This window comes from Dunckerocampus dactyliophorus, chromosome 14, assembly GCF_027744805.1.
Source record: "Dunckerocampus dactyliophorus isolate RoL2022-P2 chromosome 14, RoL_Ddac_1.1, whole genome shotgun sequence".
Classification (NCBI taxonomy): Eukaryota; Metazoa; Chordata; class Actinopteri; order Syngnathiformes; family Syngnathidae; genus Dunckerocampus; species Dunckerocampus dactyliophorus.
Window position 1 is genome coordinate 3,219,580 of NC_072832.1, and position 17,511 is coordinate 3,237,090.

The window sequence follows — 17,511 nt, forward strand, 5'->3', positions numbered from 1 at the left end:
GAACCAGTGAACGGCGATAAACGAGGGATTACTGTATTTGTGATGGGAAAAATAGTGTCCACATCCAAATGGAAATGTTCATGTACTAGATAACGTATCGAAAACGTCTGTTATTGGATCCTGCACTGGACTGTCATTAGACATGTGTAGGTGCACCTCATGTTGCGGATGGCTTACTCACCGGGGCCTCGATCTTGATGAGGGCGATGTCGGACCTTTCGTCCACGTCTTTGATCTTGGCATCGTAGGTGGCGCCACTCTTGAGCTCTACCTTGACGCGGTGCTTGTTGGCCACCACGTGGGCGTTGGTCACGATCTGGCCGTCCTCAGACACCACAAAGCCGGAGCCGCTGGCGACGGCTACATCTCGCTTGGAGTATGTCATCCTTCGCAAAGTGGGGAAGGAAAGGTGAAGTGTTAAAAAAAAGAAAAGAAAAAGTGAATATGAGGGATAAATTTGAACACTAAGATTTTGAATTTAGAGCTGAAAGTGCCATCATGCAAGACGTTAGCAAGCCTCGCGAGACCTCAGTTAGTTAAGCTTGCGTTGGTGTTTTTCTGTTTGTTTCATGATTTTTCAAAAGTCTAAAAATAATCATCGCTGTCTCATGGCTGAATGTGGCCTGTTATTGGTCAAAAATGATACATAATTAATCAGGTTTTATGTATTTTTTGCCTAAATGAAGCATTTTCCTGCATAAAAATGGGTAAATGAACTAAAATACAAATACAAGGTATTCAGTAGACGCATTCAAAGACGTTGAGATGGTATGTAATATTCTACACTGGTCAGTAATGTTACATTGATGAGACAATGTCCAAAGCAGGAAGTACGGTACAGAGCAAGAAGTAAAAAATGTTAACATGTGTGAGTCTATATTATGTCTTATTATGTCTTATTTACTCTTATTATGTCTACTATACTGGGTAATATGAGTGTAAAGCTGACTATAGGAGTGTTAGTTCATGTCTAGGGGGCTCTAATAATATTAAAAACTGTATTTAGAAGGTCGTAAAAAGGTTTTCCATGCTCTAACTACGAACATATTACATTTAATCAATAATTTGTGGAAATTCACTTATCACGGTCGGGTCTGGAACCAGTTACCTGCAATAAACGAGGGTTTACTGTAGAGTTAATACAGTTTAGTTTATATTATTCAGAGCATGCTTACCAAAGTTACATAGAAGTGCATCACGCTTACACAATTCAGCATGTCTGAAAAGGTGTAGGAAGAAGCAGATTTTATTTAATCCTACCCCTTTAATGGTTCTATGAGGGAGACTGTTTGACCCTGGAACTGATTCATTCTATTAACATTATTTTAAAAATAGCAATCAGAGCTCAAACAGCATCCTGGAACTACTTTTATTCAAAATTTAGTTGCAAAATTGTCAAAACCTCCATCAGGACTGACGGGAATGCATGGGAATTTACTGGAAATGAAAATTTGCCAAATTTCTGGAACATAATTGAAAATGTGATTTTTTTTTGTGCTGAAAGCACTATCCGCAAAATGACTGAAATTTTGATGACTCTTCTGGCAAGACGAAATGTTGATTATCATCATTGTACATAATGCAGTTTGTATAGATGTTAAAAAGTTACCAATTATCCTTGGATGGAAAGTTTGTGGAGAGTTCCTGGTCATTTACCAGAAGTTTTCCTCCCCACTTGCAACCCTAGCTAGTGTCAAGTAAAACAAAAGCAGCAGCACTTTAAATGAAAGACAGATTTGAGGAAGATGACACAGACAGACGGAAAGGGAGAAGTAGCACACACGTGGTAAGCGGCGCAGCAAGGATAGAAGCTGTACAGGACGACGCAGGTTAAGCTGCGATGAGGAGTCAAGCCAGGACGAAGGCTAGAGGAGGCTAGAAGGTGGTTGATGAAAAAGACAAAATGTTTGGATAGGAAACCGCTCTGCATTCTGGTGAGGAGCTGTGGCTAAGTACACAGGTGGGCTGTAAATCCGAGAGCGCACATTCTAGAGAGAGAAAACACACACGCACACACACACACACACACACACACACACACACACACACACACAGGTGCATGCTCCTGCTCCTTACTTGCGGTACAGTTCAATGTGAACCACAGCTGGAGCAATTTTCTCCACCACGTCGGCAATGAAGTTGTACTTGTGTCTCGGGCTGTCTGGGTTGTCCTGAGCTGGAAATGCAAAGCACACACACACAAATGTTGGATGTGAGACAATTAAAAACAAACACGAGTCAAACTGACATGCTTAGTGATGCGAGAACACAAACAACTTCCCTTTGTCATAACACACAAGGGAATGACGCTTCTCGTGTGGTTCAGACTGTCTCCACCAGGTCTCATACACATTACACACACCACACACGCACGCACACACAGACTACCTAACATGCTGGAAGTAACTCATCCTAGAATTTTTCTTACATGGACCAGTTGAAAATGTCCCCACCAAGAAAACGCATCCCCACAATAAAGGTGGGATGTCAAGCGTTGTGCCACACAAAGAAAAAAAAAACAAGAGATTGCACACACACACACACTCACGCACGCACGCACGCACGCAGCCACGCACACAGCCTAATGTGCTGAAAGTAACTCATTCTTCTATTTTTCCTGCTTGGACCAGTCACTAATGTCCCCACAATAAGGGAGGTATGTCAAAGGTTGTGCCATGTAAAGCCATAAAGACAAGAGGATACACACACACACACACACACACACACACACACACACACACACACAGTCTAATAGGGTGAACAGAGTTCATCCTTTTTCATGTGTGGACCAGCTCAAATGTCCCCACAAATCAAATAATAATAAAATACTAAAACTTTATTTCTACAGCACTTTATAAAACAAAGTTACAAAGTGCTTTACAGGACAAAAACAAGACAAAAAAAAAACAACAAAAGCATTGAAATGACAAACGTAAAATGCAAAACAGTGTACCGTAGATAAATAAGAGCAAATGACAGAGGGACTTGAGACCAAACCAGTAAAAGCACATCTGTAAAAATGGGTTTTTAAACGTGATTTGAACGAGGGCACAGAGTCAGCTTGTCTGACCTCCCCAGGTAGGTGCTTCCAGAGAGTGGGGGTTGTAATACTGAAAGCCCCACCACCTCTGGTCCTTAGCCTGAACCGAGGGACAACCAGCAAGGCCTTAGCTGAGGACCTACGTTTAGGGTCTGGCTTGTGCAGGGTAAGAAGGTCTGATAAATAAGGTGGGGCTAGATCAGAGAGGATCTTACGAAGATCAAAATAAAATCAATTCTAAAATTTACTGGGAGCTAGTGCAGGGATGCTAAGATAGGGGGGTGATGTGCTCTCTTATTGGTTCTGGTGAGGCGTGTCGCTGCAGCATTTTGGACTCACTGGAGTTTGTTCATGCTGCCCTGGCTGAGGCAGAAACACAGAGCATTGAAATGATCAAGTCCAGTCTAAATCCCTTCTGGACAATATGCTTCTCATCTTGGCGAGTTGTCTGAGATGAAGAAAACAGGCATGAACAACACTCTTAACATGCAGATCAAGATTCAAATTACTCAAAACTATTGGGGGTGAGCGTGCCCAAGTGTGTGGGTATATTAGCACGAGCACTAGCACGTTGTGTCAGGGCCAATGATAAGTACGTCTGCCTTTTCAGTGTTTCACTACAGAAAATATTGCGTCATCCAGCATGTCCCCATCCATAACACAGGTTGGGTTGGTTTGGGCCACACTAAGATATAAAGACAAGGACAGTGACACACTCACCACTCTGACACACACAAACACACAGAGTTCATCCTAGCATTGTTCTTGCATGGACCTGTCAACAAGTCCGCTTCAAGACAAATGCCCCATAATAAAAAGGAGGGAATTCACGGGCTGTGCCACTCAAGAACACACACACACACACACACACACACACACACACACACACACACACACACACACGCACCTACACGCACACACACACTACCACTTAACTGTGGTCATAAACATAGCATTCCTAACCTTGACCTTCACCCTTATCTCGCCAGCCTGGTTGACTGGAAACACTTTTAGCTTCACCAGTGGGCTTGTCAAGTAGCCCTCACACATTTAACACCACACACACACATCATACTGTATATACTGTAGAGTATATATATATATATATATATATGTATATATAAATGTAGGTTACAGTCAGGTTGTACAGTCAGGTTGTTGGCTTCTAGCTGCTAATTTGACTGGATGGGGCCCTTCCCACCCAGCAACCACTCGTTCAGTCGTGCAACGCTGGGCAAGTCAGGAAATGTTGCGAGGTGCACCTGGTAATTAACTTCTCTAGCCAGGAGACACTTTTAGCAGAGCTCTCTTCGTCTTTCCATATTGAGAGCCCGCACACCGCTTTGATTCGCAAGGGTAATTTCAAGTTATCACAGCTCCTGGGGGAGAGAATTCCGATTTAGTGGAAAAGCCCCCCTATTTGAAGCCTCCAAGACATGGCTGTTAGCACTTGAAAGCATGGAGAGATCATCATGTTGCTGCAAAGGTAAAGGATGACAATTAAAGTAAATGTTTGGTGTGATACGAGCTCTAAATCATCTGTCGACTCAATGATACAGTATGTTTGGATGAAAAAAATGAGAGATTACATCACAGTGGGACACAAACGTTAGCAACACTAGCATAGCTGTGTGAGCTAAACTGCCAACATTACATTGACATTTTAAAAGCAACATCATGCTAGGTTAGCATATTCACAGAAGAAAAACAAAATGATCAAACTTTCAGCTCCCACATCTGTAGTTGGCTGAGTTCCCGGTGACATTTTAAGATGTGTAGTGAAGCCTAGAGAGGTTTTCTTTGGTGGAGGTGGGCTCATCTAGCTAGGGGCAGGTCAGAAGCAGTATCATGAGCCATGAGGAAGTAGGTTTTTCCTTCATGACGTCCTGAAAAGACGCAACTTTAAAAGCAAGCGCCTCTTCTCTCAAAAGTGGAACAAACAAGTGAGGGAGATGATAAGATTTTTCCCACATTTGGTGCTCATAAACAGGCTCTAGGGACACATATTACTTTTAGAATCATTAAAAGGTCAACCTTTGCATAGTAGGAGACATTTAAATGAATTTTCAACTACAATACTTAGTAGTAACAGTAACAGCTCTTGGCCATAAATCCACGTGTTTTTCTATTTTTTGCTATTTTATTGTTCATTTTGGACATTCAACACACTCACGCAGTACATTACAACAGGGAGACACTTTTGAACATCGGCAGGGTTCACCATGAACTTTCATTTAGCCTCTCAGACTTTGCCTTTCTTCTGCGCCGGGAGAACGCAGCAGCCTGCGGGCCCGGTGAGCTGAATACCCGGCGAGCAAAGCATCCGAGGCGTAAACGAGGCAAGCGAGCCGGACTGCATGCTAGACTAAAAGCTAGAGCGACTAGGCCACCGCTACCAAGCTTGCTGCTAGCCAACGTCCGCTCTCTTGAAAACAAGATGGACGAACTACGAGCAAGGATTACAGCTCAACGTGAGATCAGGGAATGCTGTGTCCTCACCTTCACAGAAACCTGGCTGACGGAGGATATACCGGACTCGGCGATCCAGTTGGAATCATTTGCTGCTTACCGGGGAGATCGGACTTTAGCGTCTGGTAAACACAGAGGTGGCGGCGTCTGTGTTTACGTAAACAAACGGTGGTGCACAGACGTACAGACGATGGAAAAGCACTGCTCGCAGGACATTGAGCTGCTGATGGTGAAATGCAGACCTTTTTATTTGCCTCGTGAGTTTAGCGCTGTGTATTTAACTGCTGTTTACATCCCACCACGAGCTAACACTGCTAATGCACTAGGCCTCCTGCATGCCATCATTGATAAACACGAGACCAAACACCCAGACGCTGTATTTATTATATCTGGCGATTTCAACCACTGTAACCTCAGGACTGTCCTCCCCAAATATTACCAGCATGTGAGCTTTCCCACAAGGGAAAATAACATCCTGGACCAAGTCTACAGCAACATGAAAGGTGCTTTGAAGGCTGTTCCAAGACCCCACTTTGGAAAGGCTGACCACATCTCTATATTCCTTTATCCAACGTACAGACAACTTCTCAAAAAAGCTCCCCCTGTAAGTACAGCAGTTAAAGTGTGGAATGAAGAAACTGATCAAGTACTTCAGGACTGCTTTGGCTGCACAAACTGGGATGTGTTTAAAACTGCAGCGGGGAGGGAAGATTGTACTGTTGATTGTACATGTATAGAGACTGTTACCACCACCAAGTATTACAGAAAATACCCTAACCAAAAACAGTGGATGAACTGTGATGTAAGGGCTAAGCTACGTGCTCGTTCGACTGCATTTGTCATGGGCACCGCTGATGACTACAAAAAGGCCAGATATGACCTGAGGAGGTCCATACGAGAGGCCAAAAGACAGTACAGACAGAAGCTGGAGGGCTACTATTCCACCTCAGACCCTCGGCGCATGTGGGCGGGGCTCCAGCACATCACAGACTATCGACAGCAGAGTAGCGTAGCCACGTCCAGCCAAACCACACTTCCAGATGAGCTGAACGAGTTCTATGCCCGCTTTGACACCCAAACTTCTGATGAGCAGAGAGGGTGGCTGAACCTGGGGAGCACACAGGACGCACCTCTCATGGTGACATCAGCTGATGTGCGCAGGGTTCTAAACAAAACAAACCCACGAAAAGCAGCAGGCCCAGACAACATCTCAGGACGTGCACTTCGGGTTTGCTCATCAGAGCTAGCTGATGTGCTTGCTGACATATTTAACCTGTCGCTTGCACAAGCATCTGTACCGACCTGCTTTAAGTCCACCACCATAGTGCCCGTACCCAAGAAGAGCAACGTGACCTGCTTGAATGACTATCGCCCTATAGCACTCACTCCTATTGTTATGAAGTGCTTTGAAAGAATAGTCATGACCCACATCAAAAAGAGCATCCCGGCGGCAACTGTGGACCCTCTACAGTTTGCATATCGCCAGAACCGGTCCACGGATGATGCAGTCAACACTGCCATCCACACAGCCCTTTCTCACCTACAGGGCCAGGACACATACGTCAGAATGCTATTTATAGACTATAGCTCTGCTTTTAATACAGTCAGCCCCCACAAACTCACAAATAAGCTCCTCACACTTGGCCTGTCTCCCTCCCTCTGTAACTGGGTGTTTAACTTTCTCACGGGCAGACCCCAGTCAGTCAGAGTCCACAACCGCACATCCAGCTCAAGAATTGTGAGCACTGGGACCCCACAGGGGTGTGTGCTGAGTCCACTCCTCTACACGCTCTTCACCTACGATTGCGTGGCCTCCCAGAACAACACCAGCATCATTAAATTTGCAGATGACACTACAGTCATCGGACTGATCACTGGTGGTGTTGAAACATCATACAGAAGAGAGGTGGCGGACCTCATAGCTTGGTGTCGTGATAACAATCTCCTTCTCAATACAGATAAGACTAAAGAGATGATCATCGACCCAAGAACAAGGGAAAAGGAGCCACATAGACCCCTGTTTATTGGTGAGACTGAGGTGGAGAGGGTGAAAACCTTCAAGTTCCTTGGCACACACATCAGCGAGGACCTCACCTGGTCTCACAACACCCAACAAATTCTGAAGAAGTCCCAAAGGAGACTGTACTTCCGAGAAGACTGAGGAAATTTGGCATGTCCACCACAATCCTGAGTTGCTTCTACAGATGCACTATCGAAAGTGTCCTTACCGCCTCCATCACTGTTTGGTACGGTAACTGTACAACACGTGATAGGAAGGCACTCCAGCGGGTGATCAAGACCTCACAGAACATTGTTGGGGCAGCCCTCCCCTCACTGCAAGACATTTATACATATAGAGTCCTACGCAGAACACACAACCTCATCAAGGACAGCACACATCCACAACACTCATTATTCACACTCCTACCGTCAGGCAGACGCTACAGGAGTTTGAAGTCCAGGACCACAAGGCTGGCAAACAGCTTTTACCCACAGGCCATCAGGCTTCTCAATGAAGCACTCAGACACGCCGCACGCAACACACACTCATAGCACTTTATTTATTTATTTATTTGTATTATTTACTTGTATTAATGTCTCTTCTGTTGTTGTTGCTTAATTTATTGGTATTTATGTATATGTGTTTATGTTTCTTATGTTCTTATTCTTTCTTGTGTTTTTCTTTCTTTTCTTGGGAGAATGAACAGAATAAGATTTTCATTGCATGGTATAACTGCTGTTTTACCATGCACATGACAATAAAACTCTCTTGAATCTTGAATCTTGAATCTTGAACATGTATTTTTCCCATTTGACTTTGTATTCATTCAATTTTTTGTTGTCTTTGGTGGGAGTGACTTTCTTCAGCCTTCTGGTTGGCTACACTGACCTTTTGTAGCCTTACAGTACATACAGCACCAGTTTGGACACGCTTTCTCATGCGAGGGAATAAGAAAGTGTGTGTAAACTTAAGACTGGTACTACAAACAGGCTATAGGGACACATATTACTGTTCAGCCACTATTGCATCATAGTGTTTTATCGTCTTTAGTTTTACTATGTGGCCACAACGGTTATGTTTTTGCACTTGGACGACAGTTAGGAATGTTTAAATGTCACCTACAACCTGGTCTGTCCAGTTAATAAAGGTTTCATGATGGCAAACGTCGTCATTTTCAATATTTCCTATGGGATATAAGTGGGTTAGAAAATGGAGGTATGGATGTTTCATAAATCTTAGGACTAGAGATGTTCTATCTCTTCGCATAATTCTAGTCAGCCATCCAGCAGCAGCAATCCATCTATTCTTTACATCAACTTGTCCATCATTATGAAGTGTTACCCCAGGTAGTCAATAAAGTTCTTTATTCAACAAACGAGCTCACACGGAGCGGCACAATACAAATATGCAAAGTAGCAAACAAATGAAGAGACTAGGTGGGACGATAAAGGAAAACACAAACTCACCATAGGTAGTTGATACAAAAATGTGCCCAGAGGGAGCATAAATCCAGGTAACAAAGCGAAGGTCATCCAAGACAGCTTCGGGCGAGAGACAATCAGAGTCAGAATGGCCTTTACTTGTCACTGATATAGAGGTACAAGCCAAATTGTGCAATCACCTGTCCGTACATATACAACATACCATACGATGGGCGACAAAAGGAGGAGAGGAAAGGGAAGTACAAGAGGCGAGGGGAGGAGAAAAAAAAAACAATTCCAAACTATGCTCCAATGGAAGACTACAGTGTGGGACTGGCAAAAAACCTTGGCAACATAGGCACAAAAAAGCACACTTTACAACATTAGAACTGGAAGATTTGCACCAGGGGACGGGGAATGGGGAGTGGAGTGGAGGTCGGAGTGGAGCCAGCCACGGGCAATTGCTGTCATATTACGCCGCATGCGGCGCACCCCGCCTGTCCGCACCGGGGGGGATGGAGCGGCGAGAGCGTGGGAAGCATGTGTGCATGGGTGTGAGTGTCCTTGGATGCGTATGTGTGTAGACCTGGGGAAGTCGCTCTGTCTAGTGCACAATCTTGGTGCCTCAGTCCGCAGGACGTCATGGCGATAACGCAGCAATTGCCATAGAGATGATCATAAAAGTGTGCCTGTGTGCCTCTGTGCCTCACACAGAGTCAAACAATCAACAGGTGTTGGTGAATAGGAGGGAAGGTTCCACAGCGTCTCACTGCAGCAATCTCCTGGAGGAGATGTCCTAGCCAACACTCATAAGCAAGCAACAGTGAAAAGACAGCTAGCGGAAAAGCCCCACCTGAAGGGTAAAGGAAATACAAAGTAAAAGTCCTAAGCAGGAAATGAAAACCAAAACAAGAGTCTACACTGTCAAGTGGAGCGTGACATGATGCATCATTCCATCCACTATAAACACACACTATTATACTATGAAGCCATTATTGGGGGAAGAAGCACATCCAATACTAATTCCTCATGTTGGCATTTTCAGCCGCTCTGCTGAAAATATCTGTGGCGTCTATTCCAGAAACGCCGCATTTTCCTCTCTCAACATCATCATCATCATCATCCATTGTAGATAATGTTTTTAAAATGTGTGCAAAAGTCAAATTGGCCAAAGCAGCACTTGTTCCTGCCAAAAGCAACACTTGTATAATTTTACATGGCAGAAAGTGACGTCGTGCAAAAGGTGCTTTTGTTAAATGTGGGGCTCCTTTAATGGGGGGAAGGAAGCGGGGCTGGTTATGTGGGTCACGACGGCCCTGCTTTGCATGTGCTTTAACACTTCCTTTCAACGTGAACATCTCCTGAGAGGAGCCGCAAAGACGGGCTGCGTTATTCTACTCCTGCCAAATAAAACGTTCCACGTTTCGCTGCAGCTGTGGAAATTTTCACTGCAGGAGCTTTGCGAAAAGAGGAAAAAAAGTCAGTAGCCCTCGCCACAGGCTGGGCTGCCCTCGCAGACGCGGCTGTACCATTCGCATCTCGCTTACATGAGTGACAAACAAACGACGGGCCGCCCGACCGCTGTGCCCGCGCTGCTTTTTGATGTGCGTGTAAACCTTCCCCCAAAACTACGGGTTGCTAATTTTGTGTTTTCCTCCATGCCGTCTGCCCGAGGAGGGACGGTGGCTTCCAATCAAAGGCAGACATGCCGTCATGTGACTGCCGAGTGTGATTTATGATTGAAGCACTGAGAAGTAGATGCAGACAGGAGGGGATGATGGTTGGAGAGCGAGGGGGACGAGCTTGCCTCAGGCTACCTTGTTCTGTTGGAGGCAACAGGTGTCCTGCTTTCATGCTGTCCAATAGTATGTGTTGTATGCATAGCCGTAGCGTATGAACTATGTTATTTGCATTACAATTACATTGTTGCTCAAAATGAACTTTTACATCCTGTTAAGAGTTTCCACCGCAGCCCGTTAAGGTACACGAGACGTCAGCATACATTGTACAAGACCTTGAATGAGTGGGCATCAAAGAAGAGCCAAAAGAAGAGCATGAGAAGAAGATAAACAAGGAGACTCCAATCTAGTCAGTCCAGTAGTTGAAAACAACAAAGGTTGCCTCTGTTGTAGGTGTAGAGGTAGAGTGCCAAGTACATCATTTCCATGAAGTTACATGCAACCTTTGCTCAACATGCACTTCTACTTCCTCTTAAGAGTTTTTCATGCAGCCCGTCTAGGCAGTAAAACACAGCGGAACCTCTAAACACACAAATCATTTGGAATTTTTGGTGAAAAATGTTGAAGATCAAACCACCAATGCTCAACATGGACTTTTACTTCCTGTTAATAGTTTTCCTGCAGCCTGTCTAGGCAACTAAACACAGTGGAAACAAAAAATACATCTCTAAAATACATCTCTAAAGCTGCAAAAAAAAAAAAAAAAACAAACATTGGTAGTCAAACCACCATTGCTCAACATGGAATTTGTACTTCCTGTTAATAGTTTTCCTGCAACCCGTCTAGGCAACCAAATTCAGTGGAACCTCTAAAAACAAAAAAATATACCTCTAACGTCACAAAAAACATCTGTGTTCAAACTACCATTGCTCAATGTGGGACATTCATTCCGTTTTGCAGCCCATCTTGGCAGCTAAAAACAGTTGAAGAAGAAGAACATAAACAGGAACTCCCATACAAATCGATAAGCCACCAGCGTCACCCATTACCAAAGTTAAGATGGACTGCTTTATTGTTTTTTTGTGTGTTTTTTTCACTTGAATGATATTTAAGACTGCGTTAGGACGGTGACAGTTTGAATCTGGAACGGATTATTTCCATTTCCATAGGTTGACCAGCATCCATGGACCCTTTTGGACTTTGGAGGTTCCACTGTAGCTGGGCTTTGTAGTTGACTGAACAGATGTAAAGACAGCCAAGTTTGGGGAGCTCCCTTGATTGGAGTGAATGTTTTTCACATGACATCCCATAATAGTGTGCAGGCTCAGTGTTCCAAAGCGTTTTAAATATATAAGCGCCTTGTTTTACCATACAGTACCTTTCATGTGGATTCCTGAATGTTCAGGTAATGAAATGACTCTCGCCGCCTGTCTTCTATATTTTCATGCATGGTATAACTGCTGTTTTACCATGCACATGACAATAAAACTCTCTTGAATCTTGAATCAAGCCCATGAAAGGGCCATATGACTGCTGGCCGGGTCCACATCAGGCTTTAACATCCACACACGGCTTACACTCATGACTTCATTAGTGGTGCAAATGTTTAAACATGTGGAAACACAATAGCATAGGAGCTGATGTTGCGAAAGACACACTAGCACTGTGTGTCACTGTGACTGTCCCAAGCTGAAACCACAAACGTCCATTCATGAGGTCACGCTCAGTGGGTTTGTTGTATTTAAAGAAATGACACAATCATAAAAGGAAATGTGAGCGTGCATTTTGTTTTTTTGTTTTTTTAGTCATGCCAGGCTTGTACTTTTAAAACTTTCTTGTTACGACTACTTAAAAGCTGGTTAAAAACGAACACATGCATAACCAAATAACAAAATCCCATTCTATATCAAACATTTTGTCTTGCTTTCATCTTGGGCAAGTTGAAGCCAAAACACTGCAATATTTTGAATAAAAATACAGATATTGTAATACGGGTCATGTAAAAATAACATTTGTCAACATTGGCATCTTTTCCCTTCAGTGTGCATTGCCTGGTCATGCGTCACCATTTTTGCAATCCCACATATTTGTGGATTTCTTAACACTTTTGTGTTTGTCACTGAAAAAATATATTCAAATATATTAAATATATGTATTTAAAAAATTAAAAAATACATTTTAAAAATGAAAAAAAAAATTATAAATATTTTTTAAATAGCCATTTTTATGGATGGGTGCATTATTCGTGCTTGTCTTGGAAGTAATAACAAAAAGTGAGGAGGATACCCTGCGGGATAGCTAGTGGTTGTCTACTAGCATGCATTTAGAGTATATGACTATGCTGTGCAGTGTGCATTGTTCGTACCTTTCCCGCATGCTCCACGCTGGATGAAGATGACCGGCGGCTGCTGGAGCTTCTGCGCCCGGCGGCTGACCTTCTTCAGCTCGCAGATGTTCCGGTAGGACACGCCGTCGCTGCCGCAAACGGGCTCGACGGCTTTGCACGCACAGATCCCGGTCTTACTCCTCCTCCGGACCGTGGCGGTATAGCCCACGCCGCCGGACACCGAGCACTCCAGCCCCTCGCCGCACACCGGGTCGCCGAGCTTGCCGCTACCGCTGCAAGCCTCGCCCTCCCCGGACGCGCACACCGGGCAGCACTGGCAGGCGTCGAGGGTCTTCCCAGCGGGGCACTCCGCTGAAGGTCGGGGGCACATGGACTTGTCACACCGGGAGGGGCAGCCGATCACGAAGCGGCTGGAGGTCTGCGAGTCCGCCTGCAATGACGCTAAAGCCAGGGAGAGGAATAGTGACCAAAACATGATTTTAAAAGTTAACTTTAAAGTTTGCTGCTTGCAGTGTTGCAGGCTGTGAGCAGAGTAGAGCTGAGGACACACTCGTACAGCTGAGTTTACTCTATGCTGGCTGACATCCCATTCTCTCTCTTTTTGGAACACCACAACAAGGCTGCTGATTGGCTGAGCCTCTGTGACGGAGTCAAACGAAAGCAAGCATGATGCCTCATAGAGCAGACTTCCCCCAAGCCCAAATACTACACATTTGGATCAGCATCAAGTTATACACTTCATAGATGCTGTGCTCACCTGCTTCGTATGTCCTTCTACTTACAATGAAGTCTCACAGCTGGCCTGGGAACGCCTTGGTGTCCTCCTGGTAGAACTGCAAGAGGTGGCCGGAGACAGGGAAGTTTGGACTGAGACTGCTGCCCCCGTGACCTGGACCCGGATAAGCGGAAGGAAATGGATGGATGTGCATACGTGCACACACACACACACACACACACACACACCATGCTTAGATGTGGGCTTTTAGTTTAATGAACTGGCTGAGAAAATGTGCTCAGGAAAACATGAGAACCCAGAATGGCGCTAATAGAGCACAGACCTCCACCAAGGGCAATATACAGTAAAGCAGCACCAAATGTTAGAGATGTTTGCATTTTTTTGCACCTAAAATTACAGAATAAGCAACCAGGATGGCCTCCAGTAGAATGTACAAAACCAGTCAAAAGTTTTAGAACACTCCAATTTCTCTGGAGGAAAAAAAAACCTACAGATGCAGACAGAGGAGGTAAGTACCCCAGAACTAGGAACACCTGTCGGATTTAGTTGCACTAACTGCCAAGGCTTGATCAACCTACATTTCTGCACAACAGCTTTAAATTGTTGGCCCATTTTATGGTACGTGAAACAAGCCTTTTTGTAGAATTCTGAAATAAACATTTTTCAGTTTTGGGTAACCTTACCCTTTTTTTTTTTTTTTTTTTTTTAAATTCTGGCACTTCAACACTCACCTTTGTACCATTTCAAGCTATTCATTGGACTTGAACCACTTGAATTTCAATAGATAACTGGAAAAATTGGGGTGTTCTAAAACTTTTGACCTAATTTAGAGTACACCTTCATAAACACCCATCTTTTGCATGCTACGTGTCTCCGATTCACTCATTATTCCCTGAAAAGCGAAGAAAAACGAAAGCAATAGCATGAAGCAACATGAGTGGTAGTGCACATACCTCCCCCAAGGCCACACAATTGAATGCGTACAGCTAAACGACGACATGCACCTGCTGCATTCAGTACGTCTCAGATGCATGCATTATTCCCTCAATAGTGAAGGAAAATGTCCTATAAACAGAATAACGTAATCAGAATGGCCCCCTGCAGTGTGGACCTCCACCAAGGCTAATGGGACACCAGTAGTTTGCAGACGTTCATAGCTCCTGTTTAAGATGTTCCATAAAGTCAGTCCAGTTGTTTTTGCGCCATCTTGCAAACAACTTCCTTGGAGGAAGGTAACAAACTACATCAACTCTATTAGTGGCTTCTCTTTCATGCGGGATTAAGAGGTCTTCAGTTGGCGAGTGCTCACCAACAAAGCTCTCCACATGCTGAATGCCTGTTTCCCTGTCATCTGACTTTACTGGCCTTGCTATAAATTAGTCAGTGCTGGCCTCAATGCAAACCTTACGGCCTAATTAGGATTAGCAGCGGTGGAAAGTGGAGGTCAATTTATGACTTTACAGGATAGCTTTTTTTGGTGTAAATGTTAAACTACACAAGGACACGGTTCATCCGTGCGGCGGTGATGGTTGTGACTGGATTATAGCGCCGCGTTTATTTACGCCACAGACGGGGGTTGTTACCCCCACAAGAGCCATAAAACAAGCGCTATAGGAATGATTCGATAAAGTGACACATTTTTCCCAACATCCCGTGCCAGTAAACACATGGCGAGTCATTAAACGCCTCGCAGCACAATGACTGTGTGTTGTTAGAATGACTCTTGCGTTTCAAATACAGTAGCTGGATGATGGGGGAACACTGAGGTGTTAGGAGACAAGAAACCGGCCACCCTCCCCAAGGGTCCTATCACTGGACCCTGTGTCCTAAAGGTCCAAATAAAAAGGGGTATAAAAGGATGGAGTCAGTCTGTCTGGTGCAGTCTAGAAAACTAAAAATATACACAATGTTTCTTGAAAATGGCAGCCAAAATGTGTTTTTTTCCGATGTACGAAATGTTTATCAACAGGAAGATATTTTTTCCCCAGGGAGCTAAAGACCTACCAAAATTCTAATTTTGTGCCAACCAGTAGCAGGTGCTTGTATTTTGTAGGTTAAACAAATAAAATCAAATAAATTCAACATAAATTTAATTTGTACATTAACATGAATTACGTATTTTTTTGTGTAAAAAAACATTTATTGACCTAGTGCTTTTTTTTAACCGAGCTGCACAACTGCAAACTACAATCACAATAAACATGTCAATACCGATTATTAGTACCATATTTTGATACAACTAAGGCATTGTGTCTAATGAGACATACAGTGGTGTGAAAAAGTGTTTGTCCCCTTCCTGATTTATTTTTTGCATGTTTGTCATACTGTAAAATGTTTCAGATCATCAAGCAAATGTAAATATCACTCAATGAGGACACAGCTGAACACCCCAGGCCAGTGTTCATGACCCCACCATAAGAAAAACGCTGGGCAAAAACGGCTTGCATGGCAGAGTTCCAAGACCAAAACCACAGCTGAACAAAACAAACATTAAGGCTTCTGTCACTTTTGCCAGAAAACATCTTGAGGGTCCCCAAGACCTTTGGGGAAATACTCTGTGGTCTGACGAGACAAAAGTTTAACTTTTTGGAAGGTGTGTGTCCCATTACATCTGGCGTAAAAGTAACGCTGCATTTCAGAAAAAGAACATCATACCAACAGTAAAATATGATAGCGGTAGTGTGATGGTCTGGGGCTGTTTTGATACCTCAGGACGTGGAAGACTTGCTGTGATAAATAGAAACATGAATTCTGCTGTCTAGCAAAAAAAAAAAAAAACCCTGAAGGAGAATGTCCTGAAGCTGAATGACCTCAAGCTGAAACCAACTTGGGTTCTGCAGCAGGACAATGATGCAAAACACACCTGCAAGTCCACTTCTTTATGGCTGAAGACAAACAAAATGAAGACTTTGAAGTCAAAGTCTGATCTGAATCCTATTGAGATGCTGTGTTATGACCTTAAAAAGGTGCTTCATGCTGGAAACCCCTCCAATGTGGCTGAATTACAATTCTGCAAAGATGAGTGGGCCAAATTTCCTCTGCTGTAAGACTCATTTGGATTTTTTTTCTCTCTTAATAAAACGTTGGATTTAAAAACTATTTTACGTTCAGTTGTGTTGTCATTGACTAATATTTTTGTTTGATGATCTGAAACATTTAAGTGCGGCAAACACAAAAAAAACCTCAGCAAGGCCACTGTATACTTTCATGCCACTGTATAATAATGCATGTACTCACTGAGGCAGGAGAAAGATGTCGCATGAGGGCCACAAATGGTGATCAGACAACAGATGAAAAGGACCTCTTGCGTGCATATTATAAGGAACACCCCTGTTAAGAGCTGAGGCCTGGTCTGGGCGTCGTGACCTCCCTGAGGTCCTTGTGATGTCTGGGCTTTAATTAATCCGTGCGTGAAGCCACAAAGTGCGTCCTGCAGTGAAAAGAGCAGAAACAAACATGTGCAGCGATGCTGCTCCATATGTCACATAGAAACATGCCTATTGAGGGAGATATACAGCATGTTTTTTCTTAACTTTCAACTTGCCAGGGGTTGCCACTGCGAGTTAATCGCATGAATAGCTTAGTTTTCATGCCGGATGCCCTTCCTGACACAACCCTGGGTGGGTGAACCCACACCTTCTGCCATGAAAGACATGTGCACCATCCCACCAACATACAGCCATTAAAACGTTAAATACACCATAATTTCTACAGCATATAAATAAATTGCACTTTTCATATTATAGAGAAATGCAATGCAGTACACCGTATCACATGTGATTACACTGGGTTGAAAAACATTGCAATGTATTTTTGC

At 43.8% G+C, this 17,511-nt stretch overlaps 1 protein-coding gene across 5 annotated transcripts in view; it reads right to left on the reverse strand.

Annotated features, from left to right (window-relative positions):
• The window catches only part of LOC129193595 (serine protease HTRA1A-like), a 40,639-nt gene extending 23,158 nt beyond the window's left edge, over positions 1–17,481 (reverse strand). The window contains exons 1-5 of one of the 5 annotated variants that reach the window (XM_054797842.1): positions 14,648–17,481; positions 13,741–13,847; positions 12,977–13,399; positions 2,077–2,176; positions 182–386 (exon numbers count right to left, since the gene is read on the reverse strand). In XM_054797842.1, the coding sequence (XP_054653817.1) occupies positions 182–386; positions 2,077–2,176; positions 12,977–13,399; positions 13,741–13,847; positions 14,648–14,727 (915 nt within the window). In that variant the 5' untranslated portion in view covers positions 14,728–17,481. Of the gene's footprint in view, positions 1–181; positions 387–2,076; positions 2,177–12,976; positions 13,400–13,508; positions 13,598–13,715 lie in introns of all 5 variants that reach the window. The other 4 variants (XM_054797847.1, XM_054797845.1, XM_054797846.1 and 1 more) reach the window with 4 other exon arrangements.
• Positions 17,482–17,511: the final 30 nt, after the last annotated feature.